At 36.0% G+C, this 18,678-nt stretch overlaps 3 protein-coding genes across 10 annotated transcripts in view; 1 reads left to right on the forward strand and 2 right to left on the reverse strand.

The window, feature by feature from the left end:
* Positions 1 to 35: 35 nt before the first annotated feature.
* LOC122535030 (scm-like with four MBT domains protein 1) lies at positions 36 to 4,964 on the reverse strand. 4 transcript variants are annotated; one of them, XM_043666184.1, is made up of 9 exons: positions 4,500 to 4,964; positions 4,247 to 4,434; positions 4,057 to 4,126; positions 2,945 to 3,357; positions 2,772 to 2,861; positions 2,178 to 2,692; positions 1,181 to 2,031; positions 444 to 1,093; positions 36 to 359 (listed from the first exon to the last, which is right to left on the reverse strand). In XM_043666184.1, exons 3-9 carry the CDS (start codon positions 4,100 to 4,102, stop codon positions 189 to 191), a joined length of 2,736 nt encoding a protein of 911 aa, XP_043522119.1. In that variant the 5' UTR covers positions 4,103 to 4,126; positions 4,247 to 4,434; positions 4,500 to 4,964; the 3' UTR covers positions 36 to 188. The 4 variants fall into 4 exon arrangements, with proteins under 4 accessions (XP_043522119.1, XP_043522118.1, XP_043522121.1 ...); XM_043666183.1 differs by having other exon boundaries at positions 4,247 to 4,964; XM_043666185.1 differs by having other exon boundaries at positions 37 to 359; positions 444 to 1,090; positions 4,247 to 4,963.
* Positions 4,965 to 5,714: 750 nt separating this feature from the next.
* Positions 5,715 to 7,496, forward strand: LOC122535031 (peptide chain release factor 1). The gene is made up of 2 exons (XM_043666188.1): positions 5,715 to 6,392; positions 6,493 to 7,496. The coding sequence occupies exons 1-2, from the start codon at positions 6,065 to 6,067 to the stop codon at positions 7,389 to 7,391; spliced, it is 1,227 nt and encodes a 408-aa protein (XP_043522123.1). The 5' UTR covers positions 5,715 to 6,064; the 3' UTR covers positions 7,392 to 7,496.
* Positions 7,400 to 18,678, reverse strand: part of LOC122535028 (voltage-dependent calcium channel subunit alpha-2/delta-3) — a 14,085-nt gene continuing 2,806 nt past the window's right edge. Inside the window, exons 3-20 of one of the 5 annotated variants that reach the window (XM_043666179.1) lie at positions 17,943 to 18,482; positions 17,417 to 17,824; positions 17,000 to 17,311; positions 15,627 to 15,683; positions 14,134 to 14,214; positions 13,969 to 14,043; positions 13,494 to 13,598; positions 13,349 to 13,420; positions 13,110 to 13,257; positions 12,455 to 12,521; positions 12,163 to 12,332; positions 11,953 to 12,076; positions 11,448 to 11,480; positions 10,474 to 10,748; positions 10,011 to 10,351; positions 9,657 to 9,899; positions 9,177 to 9,573; positions 7,400 to 9,120 (exon numbers count right to left, since the gene is read on the reverse strand). In XM_043666179.1, the coding sequence (XP_043522114.1) occupies positions 9,190 to 9,573; positions 9,657 to 9,899; positions 10,011 to 10,351; positions 10,474 to 10,748; positions 11,448 to 11,480; positions 11,953 to 12,076; positions 12,163 to 12,332; positions 12,455 to 12,521; positions 13,110 to 13,257; positions 13,349 to 13,420; positions 13,494 to 13,598; positions 13,969 to 14,043; positions 14,134 to 14,214; positions 15,627 to 15,683; positions 17,000 to 17,311; positions 17,417 to 17,824; positions 17,943 to 18,482 (3,435 nt within the window). In that variant the 3' untranslated portion in view covers positions 7,400 to 9,120; positions 9,177 to 9,189. Of the gene's footprint in view, positions 9,574 to 9,656; positions 9,900 to 10,010; positions 10,352 to 10,473; positions 10,749 to 11,447; positions 11,481 to 11,952; positions 12,077 to 12,162; positions 12,333 to 12,454; positions 12,522 to 13,109; positions 13,258 to 13,348; positions 13,421 to 13,493; positions 13,599 to 13,968; positions 14,044 to 14,133; positions 14,215 to 15,626; positions 15,684 to 16,999; positions 17,312 to 17,416; positions 17,825 to 17,942; positions 18,483 to 18,678 lie in introns of all 5 variants that reach the window. The other 4 variants (XM_043666178.1, XM_043666181.1, XM_043666180.1 and 1 more) reach the window with 4 other exon arrangements.

Below are 18,678 nucleotides of genomic sequence, written 5' to 3' on the forward strand. Positions count from 1 at the left end.
AGCATAATTAATACATTTTATATCTATTTAAAATCTATTTAAAAGTAATACAGTCTTGCACATTTGTATAAATTAAAGATCATTTTGTAATTATTTATACATGAAACATCTCGAAATTGCTTTCCTTTCATAATACATTATATTAGACTATATAAATAATATAAGTTGAATTTTTCTAATTATTAAAATTATACAACTTGATACTGTTCTGGTTCTACTTCATTTATATGTCGTAAAAAGAATGTGACTTTAACTTGTTCAACGTGACGACAAAGTTTCATAGCTAAACTTGTTCTCAATTTCATATGTTGCGTGAGAGACGGTAGATTTAGTAGTAAAAATGCTAGTCCGTCAATTTCCTGTAAAAAAAGAAAAGAAAAAGAGAAATAAATAAATGGAATATATTTATACTTATTGATTACTTATATTTCTATATACATTACCTCCTGTTTGACTCGATATGCAATATCTTTACAATCATTCGTTTTCCTTAAGTATCTAAAAACATCGTCTACAGTCCAAAATAATGGATTCGAATCAAGTTTGCGGGTCTTTGGACGCCTTTGTTTCTTTTGCATCCTCACATATTCTGATTCTCCATCTGAGCCATCAGATTCAATACTCGTATCCCAATCTCGTTCTCTCTTACTTGCCCTAGTAACAGTAGTACTTTGGCCAAATTTCAATGAATGCTGTTTATTATTTAAACTATTGGGGCTGCTTCTGTCCTTCGCCTTCCTATTATCATTGAATGAACTTCCAGAATCATCTGATGTATTGCTCGAAGGCGGCTCAGTTTTAAATTCATCTGATTTTTCTCCCTTCTCTAAACCTTTCTGAATCATGATATCTATCTCAGAAAGTGGCGGCCTTCCATCCAGAGTTTCTTCAAGCTCTGATACGTGTTTGGCTAAATCTAATGACATGAATGGCATTTCATCTTCTTGCTCGAAATCTTCGTGACTCTCCTTTTCTCTGTTTGCCCATCTTCCGCGTCTCCTTTTTCGCCTACCACCCCATGGTTTTGGTTTTTGCACCATGATACTCGTATAACCCTTTGGCTTACCTCTTCGACCGGTACCGACAGATGCTGCAGAAATAAAAGGTGAATTAATATAAACAAATCAACAGAAACAGAGATTACAAATGAATTATTAAATATAAAAGAAATAGTACGTACTGAATTTCGTTTTTGATGTTTTGTGACATTTGTCCGGACATTCATTTTCAGGTACATATAAAGGCCCAAATAAATTTGGGCATACCATTAATTTTTTACAAATATTTCTGCAAAAATCAGCCACCATATCTCCGGATGTAACTACAGCAACACTTGCGCGATATGTATTGTTTTTATGTTTAGCTTTTAAAACTTCTAAATGATATCCCGGATCTGGTTTAGAATCACATTGAAGGACCTTTAATATCCGAGCACTTCTATATCCAACAGATACGATCATTGATAGAACTTCTCTCATAACTAAAATTACAGGGCCAGGTCCCACTGCTTTTGGCAGGGTTGCTAATTTCCCTTTAGAAATCATAGGACCAGTGAAACAACGGTAATTGAAATATATTTTCGGACACCATAATGAAGAACGTGGTTCAGATATTGGTATATCTAAAACGTTAGCCTTTTTTTCTTCCTTTGCAGGCATTTGCAATTGTTTACAAACTTCCATATAGTCTTTTGGCGGTTTTAATGGGTAATGATTAGATTCACACCAACCAACCGGAAATATTTGTAAGGAACGCATATCAACTATATGTTCTGGTCTCGTATTTTCATAATTATCTAATTTTAACCATAAAAGATTATCAACAATCTTTGTAATATGCGCAGCACATATGACATTCTCACGTTCTGGATCAACTGCTTCTAACCGCATGCCGCATTCAAAGCCGGCATCAATGGCATTTTGTCTTTCTGGGAACAATTTTTCCTCTGCAGCAATTGCTTGAGTATCTTTCAAATATTCGTCCCAATCGAATTCATCTTCTTTTGGAGTCCAACCATTTGGATGTACAATTCTAAAAAGCATTGAAAATGTTACATTATATTTATCCCTGAATCAAATATGAAGAATTTTGTGTATATTTTTGACATTAGATATAAAGATACATACTTTCATAGCTAATAACTTTTAAGATTATAGTATTAAGGATTAAAAACTTACTTAATATCATGTTTCTTTGCCCATCCAACTGGAAATATATAAGGATGTTCTGCTGTACAAAGCCAGGTGTTTTTTTCTGTACTTCTGTACATGCAGGTTTCAATATCCATTCCTTTTGACAATTCATCATATGTGTCAATATGAACAAGAAAATAAGTATCATCAAATACTTTTATGACAGTAGCTGGACATATTTTTATTTGATCAATTGGACTCAATGCTTCTAATTTCATGCCAACTTTAAATTCATGTTTTGGATGATCTACAGCGTTGTGAAATAGTTCTTCTGGAAGATCATAATTTTTTGGTATAGACTCTAACAAATCTTTCCATTCTTCGTATGTATGCATTTCTACTATAGAACTAGGTGGTTCTAGAAACCAAGTAGACTCAGATTTAGATGCAAATCCATAGGGATGAAGATGTTCTGATGTACAAAACATCCAAAAGTCTTTACGTGAAGAACCAGGAGTATCATATCTTAATAGAAGTCGTCCACCTACATTTTCTATAATCTAAAGAAACAAAGAATCAATTAAGATATGATTCTTATAAAAATAATATTAATTATAGAAAATTTGTGTTATTTCTTACCGTGGCTACCCATAATTTGTATGGATGTAATGTATCACTAACTTCAACTTTCATGCCTTGTTTAATTCTCTCTGTCATGCTAAGACCATCCTATATAGAGAAAAAAAGGAAAATTGAAAAATTAAATTACAATCTTATTTTTGTATAAAATTTTTTACAAATTTTCAACTCACTCCTGATAACATTTCTGGTGGAACACTCCGAGTTGTTGTTAAGAATTCAGATAATTTTTCTACACAGTCTGGTGATCTTTGAAGAATAATGTCAGTTGGTTTCAATTGTTTGTTGTTCTTCACACACCATCCAAGTTCATGAGCAGCTTCTTTGGTAAGATTAAACCAAAACTCCAAGGACCTATCATCTCCACCAAAATAACGTAATCTTAATAAAGGACCACATGCCATGACAATAGAAGCAACCCAATAAGTGGTGTCTTCTTCATCAGCTTTTTTTGGAATTGGCACCTCAAGAGACATGCCAATTTCAATACCACTCTGCAGTGTTAGCTCAACATGTGGAAACATAATTTGTGGTACTTCAACACTGTTTGTAGCATCAAGATAATCTTGCCAAAAGAAACCATACTCTGAAAAATGAATTTTCATTTCAAATTTTATAAGATATCATTTTTAATTACTGCAATTTATGAAATTTATTAATTTATATTTATATTTATATGTTACATTATTTATATATAAATTAATTATTTATCTTGAATTCTAAAATGTTAAATATAATTATTAATTATTTAATAAAATATTTTTATTAAAAATAATTAATTAAATTAATTAAATTATTTTTTTTTATTTTTAATAATAATTTTTCTATGTTATTTTTAATAATTTATAATAAAATTTTTATTTATTACAAAATTAATTAAAATGGCACGTGATATTATTTTATTAAAAAAAAAAAAATTACATATATCTTTTATGTTTTAAAACTATGTACACATATATATCTAATACTCATAAATAGATTACAAGATTCGTCATTATCATGACGATACGATTAATGAAATGAAATAAAGTTTACTTGCGCCTTTCATTAATGACCTCGTGAAATTCGCATTTCTATAATATATGTCATTAAACACTCGGCGATCGTATGTAATGCCTTCTAATACAATCAACGATCAACAGACAAAGAATCAGAATTGCTTTAAAAATTTTAAAAGGTTACCGAATAATCATAATTTCATTACAAATAACATTGACGTTATATAATAAAAATCGCGCCAACGGAACAATGTAAAATAATTAAATCTAAATTAATTTAATCTTACCTCCTTCTTGCACTTTCTCTTGTGATTGGTTTTCGCAAGGTTCCATGACTTCGTTATAATATTATAAAGCCTGCACATAAATACATTAAAATCAATTTCCATCGTGGCTCCGTTAATTGGATAGTAAATAAATTATTAAATAATTTCTGCTAAATGTTTCTAATAAATTGTGCAACAATTTGCAATTTACCTTTTTTGTAAGAAAGCGCTTATTTTCGAAATTTGCGTAGTGTTTGTTTTAATGAAAAATAGTATCCTCAAACGTGGCTGTCCCGTGCCGCTTTGCACTGGTCTACTGTATGCATATCTTTCTCTTTTGTTTCCTATCTCTCTCAGCGGTACGCTTGGCGCATTCGTCCCGAATATCAGAGCTACCTACTTTAAATTGGGCACCATTTTGAATTTAGTTTCAACTAAATTTTCCAAAACATATTCATATTTACGTTTTTCCCTATATTTCCTGGTGTTATTTCAAAAATCTTCATCAACGCCGGTAAACTAGCGACAGTTCGTACCTTGCTTTTCATACTACCCAAGATTGAGAACATTCGCGATTGTTCGTTAGATATCATTTTTCATTTTGTTCATTGTTTTTCACGTTTATCATCTCACCACAAGGAGAGCATTATCGATCATTCAAATGATAAATTTTACAAGTCTCGGCGAACTGCGACGACAAAGTTGCGTAGAACTCTTTCTCTCCTTTCTTGTTTATTTTCTTCTGTTAATATTGATCCATTACAATCAATTGTTTAATAAGATAGACCAACAAGGAAAAGTTGCTAAGTGCAAATGTAGAGTATTATTTCGCTTATTATATGACATTACATCATTATTTCGTAAGTTTATACCTTAATATCATTGTTATATTAATTCGAATATATGATCGTTCTTGTTTTGTTACATACATATACATATATGTATAATTAAAATGACTGTATGAGGAAATTTAAATATATGTATATATATCTGTATCACATAAATGCAATAATAAGCTTTATTGATTCATAAATGAATTAATTTTAATATTAATTATATATTAATCATGTATTTTTATATATATTATAGTTGTATAATTATTAAATAGTGTTGTTTAAAATGCAACAAAATATATTAAGAAATGAATCGTGTATATATACATATATATATATATATATATATATATATATATATATATATATATATATATATATATATATATATATTTTTATATATTTNTATATATATATATATATATATATATATATATATATATATATATATATATATATATATATATATATGTATGTAATTTTAAATATTCCTTATAGATAATCGATACAATTGGTACGATATGTTTTTCAATCTAATTTTCAATCTAATTAAATATTTATTATTCAATATATAAATTAAAGAAAATAGCAAATATACATACGTATAAATAGCAAATACACATATATGCATGCATATATATAACGATACATACATATATATAACGATTTCATAACTGAAATTGAAATATTTTGTACATTTTATGACTTTACGTGAGCTTGCTTAGAGGTTCTGCTTTTCTAATAAATTGCATGTTTGAATTAAATTACGTGTGTAAAAAATGAAGCGAAGAAAAAAAATTTATGCATCACAATATTATGTAAAACCAAGTAAATTTAATTGAATCGAGATTGCAAATGATGGAAAAACTAAGTGTTACCAATAGAGCAAAATCAAAATATCGTACATAAATGAACGTTTCATTTTTTATTTCTGAGTCTGCAGGAATTTCAACTTCTTACACAAGTATAAATTTGTATATTTTAACCAGAATATTTTAAACCTTAGGAATATACATACAAGAATATACATATGTTATTTATGAAACTTTATATTTCTTCAATGTTTTCTACACTGATAGCACGTGTTGTCACTCTTCAGTTGTAACTGCAAGTATGAGAGAGAAGGTTATATTTTTACTTAAAGTTGTATAAAAATGTGAAATATAATATGATTGTACGATAATATGTAATAAAACATGTTTCCCCTAAAAGAATGCTTGTTCAACATTTGCCAATATTATAGAAATTTCCTGATTACAAGTAAATTGTTTGAATCACGTTGTTCAGTGTTGTTTAACCTGAATAGGGGGGTTAATTTATCTGTGCAACAATTATTTTGTTCGAAAACGAATTTACTCGTAACTGATGAAAATGTCAAGAAATGTTTAAATTATCTTATGAATGCATATCAAGGTAATGAGAAAGGAGCAAGCGTTTCTGAAATTCTTAAGTTAAGTGAAATCCCGCCACTGTTGAACAACAAGATTAAGATAATTGAAAACATAAAGAGTTTGAACGACTTTGGTATGTATCTTGTATCGTTTACTATTATATATTAGTTTATGACTAAACTCTTTTCCTCGATGTTTAACAAATCTATGTATGTTTATCTCTTACGTTTTAGCATGTGAAAATGAAGAAATGAAAGATCTTGCTAAGGAGGAAGAATTAACATATATGCAACAGATGTCACAGGTTGATGAAAAAATTTTAGATGTTATTTTACAATATGGAAGTGTAGATAATTATGATAATGTTATTATGGAAATAGCACCAGGTGTAGGTGGTCAAGAAGCTATGTTGTTTGCCAAAGATTTATTAGCTATGTATATAAGTTACTTTGAACATCTGGGATTTACTTATGAGATATTGGAGTTGCTTGAATCAGGTGGACTAAGAAAAGCTACTTTGTTAATAACAGATAGTAATGCTTTCAAAAAGTTAAAGTATGAAAGTGGTGTGCATAGAGTACAAAGAATTCCAACAACAGAGAAATCTGGTCGTATACACACCAGTACAGCTGTTGTATCAGTCTTACCAGAACCCAGAGATGTAGATATTAAATTAGAAGAGAAAGATTTGATAATAGAATCAAAAAGAGCATCCGGAGCTGGAGGCCAACATGTAAACACTACAGATTCAGCAATCAGAATAACTCATGTACCTACTGGTAAAATTATAACTTGTCAGACAAGTAGATCTCAAATAGAAAATAGAAAGCTAGCATTGAGAAAACTGAAAACCATTCTATTTGAGGAACAGTTGGACAAACAAATTTCATTTATTAACAAAATACGCAGGAAACAAATGGGATCGAGATTAAGGAATGAAAAAATTAGAACGTATAATTTCAATCAAGACCGACTTACGGATCATAGAATACCAAATGGTACAATGTATAATTTAAAAGAATTCATGGAGAAAGGAGAGGCTCTGGAAGTACTGGAGGATAGATTGCATAAAGATATGCATCTAAAAACTAGGCTGGAGATTATAGAGGAAATGATAAATCAATTCAAGTAACACACTAGTTCAATTTCTGCCAGTTTGATAAGAAACGATTTTCATTTTACATAGGCAAGCCATTGTACATAGCAAATTGTAATAAACTCTGTGTAATACAAGTAACATCATTTGTTTTTCGGATGAAAACTCGCCACGTCTCCTATCAATAAAGCCTTTCTGTTTCGCTCGGAGGAAGCAGAGAGCTATTGAAGTAGAGAGTTCAGTTGTTTATTTGAAAAACATACAACAAGTTTTTCTTCTCTTTCTTGTCTTTTACTTTTGTTTCGTTTTGTTTCATAAACCGCGTGTCCAAAGGCACACATCCTTGTAACTCTCGTATAATACATTAATATACAAAATTAATATTCATAATCTCTATAAATATCAAACGACACGTTTTACATCGGTTAATGTATAAAGCGCAAAATATTTGTATGTGTGTACGTGAACGTGTTTCATAATATCATGAACGTGTGACTTTTGTATACGGCCCTGCTCCTACGTACATACAGTTTCCTATAAAATTTTACTATGGTTTAATATTCCAAAAATTAACGTCAGTGACCATGGTGAATTAAGTTCGTGATAAATGAGACTCTATCATTTCGTTGCAACTTCCTTTAACCGATTATCCCACGAGATGTAGGTGCATCCTCCACCTACAAGCGTTTCTCGTTTGAATTAACTTCCTCCTTTGCGCTGCACTTTAAATCTAGATTTCAAACGCGTCATGTATGTTCCGGCTGTTCTAGAATTTCCTTCCTACGCGTGGATTGGTCGAGTGTGCGATTCGTAGAACCAATGGTAGCAACAGCGGTTTGAATGTACAGTGCATTTTATGTTTCCTCATTTGGTATTTCTACACGTGACTCTTCATTCCGTTATAAGAAGGTATATTTTTGATTATTTCTTCTTTGTTGCCTATCCGTGGATCTACGTGGATTTATAAAATTTTGATTATGTCCATTTGTTAGTGTTTCCCGTTTTCGTTCCAATCGTACAGACAAAGAATAAGCGCTGTAAATCCTACGAGAATTTTTGGTCAAGTGGAAAGACGACCAACAGAGTTTCAACTTATCCTTTACAGATCAATATTGTCTGTCGTTATCAATCGTTATAATCTAATCGTCGAAGTCTAACGAACAGAATCGAATCAACAAGAATGAAAAAAAAAAAAAGAGACAGAGCAGGGGCGTATACGAAACAAATACCGCATTGTGTTCCGGGCAGTAAGATTGTTCTTTAGGACTAGTTCGGCACCGACTCACGGGTATACATCCTATTTAAATCCTGTGAACCCTGATCCCGTGACATAGTATAATCCTCGAGGTACATTGATGATTGGACCAATTAGCGTGTAGATGCAGACCCTGCCTGCACCATCGTCAAAGTACCATCCAAGGAGACAGCACCAGGACTTGGAGAATCCCTCCCTATACAGCGTTGCTATAAATGCTAGAACATCTTGATAATCGCGATAACTATAAAAAACGGAAAAACAATATCGGCCGTAATAATAACAATAATAATAATAATAATATCGACTCATAACGAATTATCTCGAATTGTACTTTTCCTTCGTTCAATATGTTTCTCTTTCATTCAAAATTGGTTGGCAAAGATAATACGTTTCTGCGAATTTTCTAATGACGTCTATCATACTGCACAGTGTGAACGACCGTCGTGAAAATAACCGTCTCGTCGAAAAGGAAAAGTCAGCAGCGCGTTAATTTAGTCTAACTTGAAATTTCAATCGTCTCCTATCTTGCTCTTGTCATCTTAACGAATCCGTTTCAATGAAACCGATTCGTTAGGATCAACCAAAAACGACTCGTTGAATCAGAGTATAGATCATCGACGAAAGGAAAAAGAGGTAGACATTCGGTGCCATGCTCGAAGCCAAGCCGCAAAGATCTTTAATCTCGCTCTCCCTTGAGTGGCTACGAATACAGGATTGAGGTCTCTTTCGTTTCAAGGTGGTGAGCGCCTTCTGGCATACCAGCGAGTTGTTCTCGTAAATTATTTCTTCTGGAGTGATGGTCAAATGGGGCATCGTCTGTTCGCAACCGTCGTCGGTGTTAACAACCAGAAGGATCATGTTGCTATACTCGACCGGCTGCACGATGTATCTACACTTCGTGTTTACGCCTAACTCTATGTAAGACAGGTTGAAGGACGCGTTTCGCAAGTACAGATACACCTGGTAACAATTGGAAAGAACAAACAGTCGGTAAGTACGTCGCGGTATTATGGTTGTTGGTGAGTTCATTCTATGAAATTTACCTCTTGGTCACAAGCTTCCGGTCGTGTTCGATTGATCAAAACCTTTTGGTCGAATAGCTTTTCATCTTTAGGATCCACTGGCGGTTTCTCCCCGTTTTCCGGATAGTCTTCGTGCATGCCTTCATCGTCGTTCGGGTAAGCGTATGCCTCTGCGTACTCGGATTCCCAAATTCCAGCTTTAGCCCAGGCCCAGGCCGCTTGCCCGACCAGCCACGAAACCATCTGCTGCGCGTGTTTCCATGGCTAAACGCGATGCAACGCAATGAAAAACTCGTTGAAAAATATCGTTTACGTAATTTACTTAATACTTAATATTCGACGACTTATATAAACGAAAGGAAGAAGCGGTCTTACCGTCAATAAAATGCTTCCGTCGTTGCTAGTTTGCGTACTCTTGAAACAGACTGCCTGATAGTCAAATATTCTGATTTTTTCGAACACACCTTCCTTCACCAAACTGGACATAATTGGCCCACGCAGCTCACCGAAGAACTGTCCAGCGTCAGACCTATCTTCGGCTGCGATCACGTATCCATTGTCGTCGATTAAGTAGCAGGCCCAATTATCAGCAGCGCAGTCTGTGCACTTCTCGTCTCCTTTGCAGCTGGATGTGATGTTCTGGAAGAGAGCCTGAAGAGCGGTATGTTGGAACTGAAAACCTACGACCGCAGCCGGTGCCTTTTCTTTCTCAGTTCCTGAACAACAAATGCTCCCTTTAAATATCTTCCAATGCCTTTCCCCTCCCCTCTTTTCTTCTTTCTTCCTCTTTTCACTTTCCATTCATCTCTTCAAATTTCTTTGCTTATTGATACTTTACCAATAAAAATGGCACGGCTAGCGGTGACAAGGGTGGTGTTGTCCGCCCCTTCCTCGTCGATTGGCACAGAGAAGACAAAGCTGTCCGAGTTCACGTAGTGCTGCTCCACAGCACGCTTGTACCACACTTCGTCGATGGCTCTCGGATACATTTTACTGAAGTGGTCGTCCTGGTCAGGTTTCTCCTCGTTTGGCAAGAAGTCCTTCCATCTTGTCAGGCCACTGTGAGTAGCCATGAAGGCGAGCGTTACGCCGAAACGTTGTTGGAAATCTTTCCTACAAGAAGAACGATGTCAGCCGTGCATGGAAGATACAAAGGTATTTTCTTAAAGTTCAAATTCTCCTTTGTTCTCTAAAATACTGCGATACTATGTTTGATACGAGATACTGCATTATGGGAATACTGTCGATTACTGGCTGTGTGTGTCGCTCAATTGCTTCGCTTTCCTAGATATTTTTCTGATTACAGTCACAGTTTTGATCTTTTTTTGTAGATAGAGATTATCACAAAAAGCTTTGCAAATGAGTGTTGACTACTATACAATATATATATATATAATGAAAATGATTCTTCAGTTTCCAGTTTGCCAAAGTGTCCTCCTCTCATCACAGTTTCCAATCCTGAAAGTGTATCTTCTTCCTCTCGGACGAGATAATTCTTTCTACTGATTAGGTGTACAAGGAATAACTGACGAATGAAATAAAAATTGCTGTGAATATTTAAGGAAAAGAAAGAAAGGAAACCAAATGAACGTTACAAGAGAGTACGTTTTTTTTTTTTTTTTTTTTAATGACAACGGTTAATGGAAATGATAAGTTAAATCAGTGTCGAGAAGAACAAACAGAGACGTAAATAAAAATATATACGAACTGGAGAACAAAGGTTTGTACAAAGAGAAAAGAAAAAGCAATAGAACATCGCAGCCAACTTGGTTAACTTCTAAGAACGTAAGGTGCGTTTATGATGGACGTTACCTGGGCAGCAGATTCATCAGCCTAGCTAAAGGTCTGCATGGCGTCAAAGTGATCAGTATTAGTAAAAAAGGAAATGGGTGCACTTTTTCTGTGTTAAAATTCTGACAGAGGAAAGAATACAAAAAAAAAAGAAGAAGAAAGAAACGAGAGAAGAACTGTGCAAAGAACGTAAAAGTATAGAGGACACAAAAGTGGGCTCACCGGACCTGTTTAATGGTACAGTGGCGTAAACGTCTCTCTCTCTCTCTCTCTCTCTCTCTCTCTCTCTCTCTCTCTCTCTCTCTTAATTTCTCTTAATTTCTTTTTGAACAATTTACAACGTAAACTTCTTCGGTACGAGAAAAAAATCTATCCTAACTTTGATATTCCCAGACCATTGAAGTTTCATACATAATGTACATATTTTTAAAGCACGCATTCCACCAAGGACGCTTGTTCTATATTTTGCTTCAAGAAAAAAAAGAAAAAAAAAGAAGAAAAAAAGAAAAGTCATATCGGTACTCACCCTGTCTCTTCGCGTGCAGTTCTGGGATTCGCAAACCATTGGGTTACCTTTGCGTCAAACACCAGACTCAGTAGAAGATCCCTGTCGCAGTAATAGCTGTCTTTGTCCGCTTTGTATGGCGTGGCTGTTCGAATTGAAACAAGAATTCTGTTAGTTCTATCGTTCCATTTCTATTAGCATAGGACAAGGAGGAATTGGCAAGTGGCTTACGCTTTGATTTGCGGTGAGTGTCGTTACCGGAATTCGTGGCTGAATATTCCGGCGGCTGAGATGGCTGTTTCATGTCGTTCCATCTCCAGCCTGGCTGGCGGGTCCGCTCCAGAAAGTGCAGGAGCTGCTCTTCCGAGCTATTGAACGATCGCTCATCCTCGTAGTGATACCTGTGTATCAAAGAATGATATACTCGGTCAATATAATTTTTTACCAAAGAACAGCTGGTGAAATAAGTAGTTGTAAAAAGTGGATGTATGATGTGAATATTTTTGCCTATTTATCTACTCACTTGCAGTACAACCAATGTGGATGCACCCGCCAGTTTGTACCAGTGAAGTAATCAGACACGTTCTTGCCTACAATGAACAATCAAAATGTGAATTAAAATATGATTAACGAATAGTTAGAAATGTATGAAATTACATTGAATTACAATGAACGAAACTGGTGTGATCTCGCTTAAATTTAGAGAATTACACATGTATTTGTACAAAAAAAAAGTGTTACAAGATTTCTTGAGATTTAGACAAGTTCGAGCATCCTCCATGATTGCATTTTCAGAAGGAAGAGAAAACTTTGTGCTCGCTAGACTTTTCGATTATTATAAATGCAGGCAAAAGCTGTCAGGGTCTTCTGCAACTTTGTACGCGGGACGGAAAGTTTGCAATCAAACTTGTACAGAACTTTTCGTACGTTGCATATATATATTACCGTCATTGAATAAAACATTGAATCCTATTTGCACCGTCGAGAAGTTTCAAAACGAAGTTCTCTCGACTATTGAAAGTTCAGAGTTCACAGATGCGTCTGAGCATTTTGACTCGAGGATTCTGGCAATGAGATTTGTCTCGTGATCTTTAACATGTGAACGAATGACACGGAAAGCAGTTGCATTCTGAAATGTCGTTCTGCTGTCGTTGTCCAAAAGACTGCATTTTACGCACCACTAACGTGCGAACGATGTATTTCCTCGGTTGCGTGCACGCGGTAATTTCCAGTGTGTTCGTGTTCCGGCAGACTAACCACCACTGTGAACGGCGTCTTTGGTATGCCCGTGTAGTCGTATTTTCTCTTTATCCTACCAACACGTTTCTTCGGCAAAGACAAGGAGGGAGAATCCACAATTAATGTTCCTCATATTACAGTGTTCTAATTATTGCTTATTGATTTCAATATAACTCACCATATCGTCGTAATGATATTTCGTGTGCAGTGTCACGCTACCGTTTACTTGATTAACCACGTCATTTCGAAGCTGTGAACAAATCATCGTTACATATATATATATAGACAGTGATATAATTTCTAAGAGGCAAATTTATTCGTACCATAATGATTCCTTCGTCGAACTCCCTGGGTTCTTTATCCTGATCCATCAACTCGACTTCTGCCATGTCGACGCTATTGTACGCCGGCTTCAGAATGCCTTGAAACTATGTTTTCATTACGTAAATACACCAGTTCTTAGTTTGGGAAAGCGGACCATTAAGCAGGGAGGTATATTCTTAGAATGCACCGCTCTTCTTAAGTGTCCGCTTTCGGTCCCAATTGTAGGCACTTAAGAGGGCACTACTGTACATCGCTTGTTTTATGCGTGCAAGTGTCACATTTCACATGATTGCATGATAAAATAGGATAGAGCGAGGATAGTCCAAGAATTGATGGGGGTAAGCGACGGACACTTAACTGGAGACTACTGTAACTACCACTATTGACTGACATTTGAATCGTCAAGTGACATCGAGCAATTAGGAACGACGTTAAAGATAGATTGAAGAACTATCGAAGAGAAAATTTGCTTACCACTGGTCGGAGATCAGGATGAATCAGAATGAAACCGTTGTTCGTCACAATGAACGCGTATCCATTGACACCGAGCTATTCGTTATGAACAGAAAATAAGAGTAATTAATAGAAATGTACAGTTTTGAGAAGTATCCATTTCTAAAATGAGAATGTCATACTTACCAAATGTGGCATCATGAGCTTCTGTATCTCTTCGATAGGAACATCTGTGCCGGCGACACCGAGCAGATCAGCGATTCGTGTCTGCGCAGAGAGAGACATTCTTAAGAGACAGTTTCGACAAAATTCAGCGGACAAGACGATCGATTAGCGTGTCAAAAAATCAATTACGAATCATCATCACCATCTCAAGTCGCATAACCATAAGCGTATCTACCTTATATCTCCAATATAAACGCTATCACAATGAATTCGTCTAATGACACACGTTCTAGTATTAAAAAAATAAAAAGACAAACGATAGTTACTAAAAAAAAAAAAAAAAAAAAAAAAAAAAAAAAAAAAAAAGAAAACTATAGCAATATTAACAGTAATAATAATGATAATAATAATAATAATAGTAATAATAATAATGTTCACTGACGATACTGCTGGACGTATAACTAGCTCAACTACGTTCTCAATAATAACAATAATAATAATAATAATAATAATAAGAACGATACACAATAAGAACAATTAACGTCTGACGCAGCAGGCTGTCCTAAGTGTTAATAATCAAATCACAAATTAGCCACGCTGTTTTATTGTTCCGATAGCCATTTCTCTCTTCTCAAATTTATTGCCAACTTGGAGATGGAACATGCCTAGCGTAAGCATTGCAAATTTCATTATTGTCAATCATTCTGTTTGCTTCTTCTTTCGTCACACGGCGAACATGAGAAAAGATGGAGAAAAAGATGGCTATAGGGACGATGCTCGAGTAAAGTTCTACTATGTTACTTGTCTAGCGTAATCTAGCACTCAATAAAACTGATCAAGAGTCGTACCACGTGTGCTTGGTACTCTTTTTTTTTTTTCTAACCCAACCAAAATATTCTCTCTTATGTTCAGAGTATACGTATATATGTATATATATATAGTCACTGCAGAACCAGAAGTTCTTCTACGAGTCTCAATGATAATAATAATAATAATAATAATGATAATAATAATAATAATAATAATAATGATAATGATAAATGTCAATAGGAGGTGTCGCCGTTCGCAATCCAACAGGCGGGATAATTATCCGTTCTTTTCTTTTTTTTTTTCTACTCGTCTCGAACACAGGGCACAGGGTAGACTAAAGTACCTAAACCTACCTAATGATTAAACTAAAGTCCAATACTAATGTTAGTACCAAAGTAAGATACGAGAGAGACGAACGTGGACCTAAATGGAACGGAAGATTGTTGCACGACGTCGATTTCATCTCTGGCTATCCACGTTTGGCTTGATACAGCTCTCAATTTATGTTGAATCGTACAGAGAACAAAACAGCATCCAGACACCAGACAAGGTTAATCTTTTCATCACAAACGTGGCAGCAAACGTGGATACCAGAAAGGATCGAGCCGTTGTTGTTTGAATACGAAAAAAAGTGAGGGGTTGGGGATACAGGGCTCTATGCATTGAAACAACGTTGCTTGTGTGTTTTTTGTTTAGCTGCCAACCTCTCTTGTCTCTGTCACCCAGTATGCTTCGTTCACCAGCACCTGCCTTGTGATGTTCTGTGGACAAACAGGAACTTAAAACCAAAGGAAGAAATGCACTCAATCGCGGGATTCGCTGGTTTTTCGCGCGACTAAACGTTTAATCCGCTAATGGACAAAGAGGGGAAAACACACAACACGTGTCGTTATGTCGTCTGATCGATTACACGAAAGTGGTGGGGTGAGAAAGGGGCTATCGTGGGGAGATAGAGAGATAGAGAGATAGAGAGAGAGAGAGAGAACGATGATTGTGAATGCGTGCGTGCTCAAGATAAATATTAACCTCTTGCGCTGGAATGACGTGCCACGCATGTCGAGAATATTCGGCCCAAAATTGCAATATTTTCTCAGTTTTAAGTAGATTTATAACCCAGGCAAAACAAATAATAAATTTATTACTACTTAGTAATTTCTATCCAATGACATACCGATGAATTCAAAAAGAAGACGAATTATTGTATACGATTATTTGGTCACTCGTTATGGTCCGCAATCAGTTGCCAGCGCAAGCGGTTAATCTTAACCTCTTGCGCTGGAATGACGTGCCGCGCACGTCGAGAACTCTTTGTCCCAAAATTGCAATACTTTCTCAGTTTCAAGTATATTTAAGTAAAACGAAATAGGCAAAACAAATAATAAATTTATTATTACTTCTCAATGATTTCTATCCAGTGATATCGTACCGACGGGTTCAGAAAGAAAGCGACGAATTATTATATACGGTTTGGTCACTCGTTATGGTCCGCAATCAGTTGCCAGCGCAAGTGGTTAATACCACCATCATTCATTTCACTTCGTTCGGTAATTATATCGAACACGTACGTGCGGTAATAATCTTGGAGGGATTGTCCATTGTATTCGGCAATGATACGTGATCCATATTGAACGATCGATATCTGACGCAGATAGAGTGTATCTCACCGTATATAATAATTATTAATAGAACGGGGTTAATGATAATCTGGCGTACAGCGATGGGGACGTTAATCTATTCTCGATAATAACACACACACGTTGCAGGATATTTTTAGTGATACCTATAGTTGAATTTTTTTTCTTTTTTTTATTTATGGACTCTTATCGTAGCGTGTGATGTTGAATATATAATAATACTTGTCGGATATATCTGAATTTCAAAATTTTTATGTATAGCGACGATTACCATCAGAGACAGAATACAATTACTTTTTGCAAGGAAATATTAATATCAGGTTCGGTAAAACCTAACGTAAAATACCAACGTAACGTCGAACGTTGGCGTTCCCAGCAAAGTACGTTTCTAGAGAATTCATTATTCCTGGTACTGAATAGCGCCGAAGAAAGGGAAATCTTACCGCGTTCTCTCGTCGGTCAAACACCGGCATGCTAACCGATGTCATTAGTCGATATTCCACGAGATCGCCGCTCTGGTCGTGCGATTTCTTCTGCTTTTGCACGAACCTGCGATCTCGTTCCTCGGTATTGAGCTTCCTCCTTCCGTGAAGCCTGAGGAACCTCTGCTTCTGTTCCTCGCTCTCCCTCTGCTCCCACCACCAATCAGTCATCTTTGGATCGGTCACGTCGGCGTAGACCGGAGTCCAGATCGTCGGATGATCCGTACGACCGAGGACCAACGGCCTCGCCATTACAGGAACATATTTAAGGACCTTAAATACGACAGTTTTGTCGATCAATTCACGGTTGAGGTACAAAACTATAAGCCAAAAATAAATATCATAAAGATGCTACGGCATTTTGTAAAAATTAAATACCTCCTCTCTGACTTCGGCCAAAGTGCAGAGATGCACGAAATAACCTCTGTTGGCACAGGCCATCCATTGGACCTCCTTCACGTCCGCTACCTCCCTCCCGATCAAGTAAGTGAACATTCTGACTGGCATGTCGGCTTTAAACGGCTCGTTGGGATTGTCTCTCCAGTTGTAAGTTTCGAAGATCTCTTTGTAATTGTAAGGGACGCCGTCTGTTATCAGCATGATCGCCTGGTTGCACCTGGCCCCTTCCCTCTCCATTCGATAGCTCTCGAGGAGCTCGAACGCGGTGGTCAAGGCCAGCGAGAAATTCGCGATCTTCTCCGTGTCGAGATTCAGGATCGCCCTCTTCAGTTCTCTCACGTTCGCCAAGTTGGCTTGGACCAGGGTGTCGTTGAAACACGGCACCACCTAAAATACAATTTCTTTATCTTTTTCTACGAGTAATAATTCGCCCAGTATTTTTTAACTTCTCTCTAGTTTTTTTCATTTAACTCATAAGTCTCTCTCTCTCTCTGTCTTCGTTTACCTCTTTCGTGACATTGGAGAACGTGATGATGTTGACGAAATCGTTGTTGCCAAGAGTGTCCAGTATGTTGTTCACCACGTGTCTGGCGATTTCCCTGCGAATCCCGGTCATACTACCGGAGGTGTCGATTAGGATAAGCACGTCCTTTGGACTGGTAGCCGCCTCGATGTACCAACTTCTGGTTCTACAGTCGAACAAGTCTACGGGCTCCATGACCCAGTTCATCGCCGGGTACTGCCTCATAAAACCGGTCGCGCTACCGAAATACTGCCAAGACAGCGAGGGATCTTGCTCGTAGTTGTTGATGAAAGTTTTGTCCAGCTCCTCGGACCATTTGATCGCTCTGATCACGTTCGACGCCCGGTCATAGACGTTCGTCGGCACGTGCACCGCCGACATGTTCAGATTCACTTGGCCACCGAAGTGGGCGCTCTGTTTCAAGTCGATCGTGTTGTTCTTTGCGTTGATGAACACGAAGGACTCCGGGGGGTCGGCGTCTGGAGCGGACAACGCCGACGTTTCCGCGACGTCCATGATTCTCTATGATAACAGTTAGAAATTTAGAAATTTAATCACATTATTATAAAGCTTGGAACATTATTACATTACATTACAAATTGTAAAATTCAAAACATAATTTTTAATTATATTGCTATGAAACTTGGAAACTTAATTGTATTGTTATAAAACTTAGAAACTCTTGGAATTTAATTATATTATATTATTACAAAGCTTG

This window comes from Frieseomelitta varia, unplaced genomic scaffold (assembly GCF_011392965.1).
Source record: "Frieseomelitta varia isolate USP_RPSP 00005682 unplaced genomic scaffold, Fvar_1.2 scaffold_662, whole genome shotgun sequence".
Classification (NCBI taxonomy): Eukaryota; Metazoa; Arthropoda; class Insecta; order Hymenoptera; family Apidae; genus Frieseomelitta; species Frieseomelitta varia.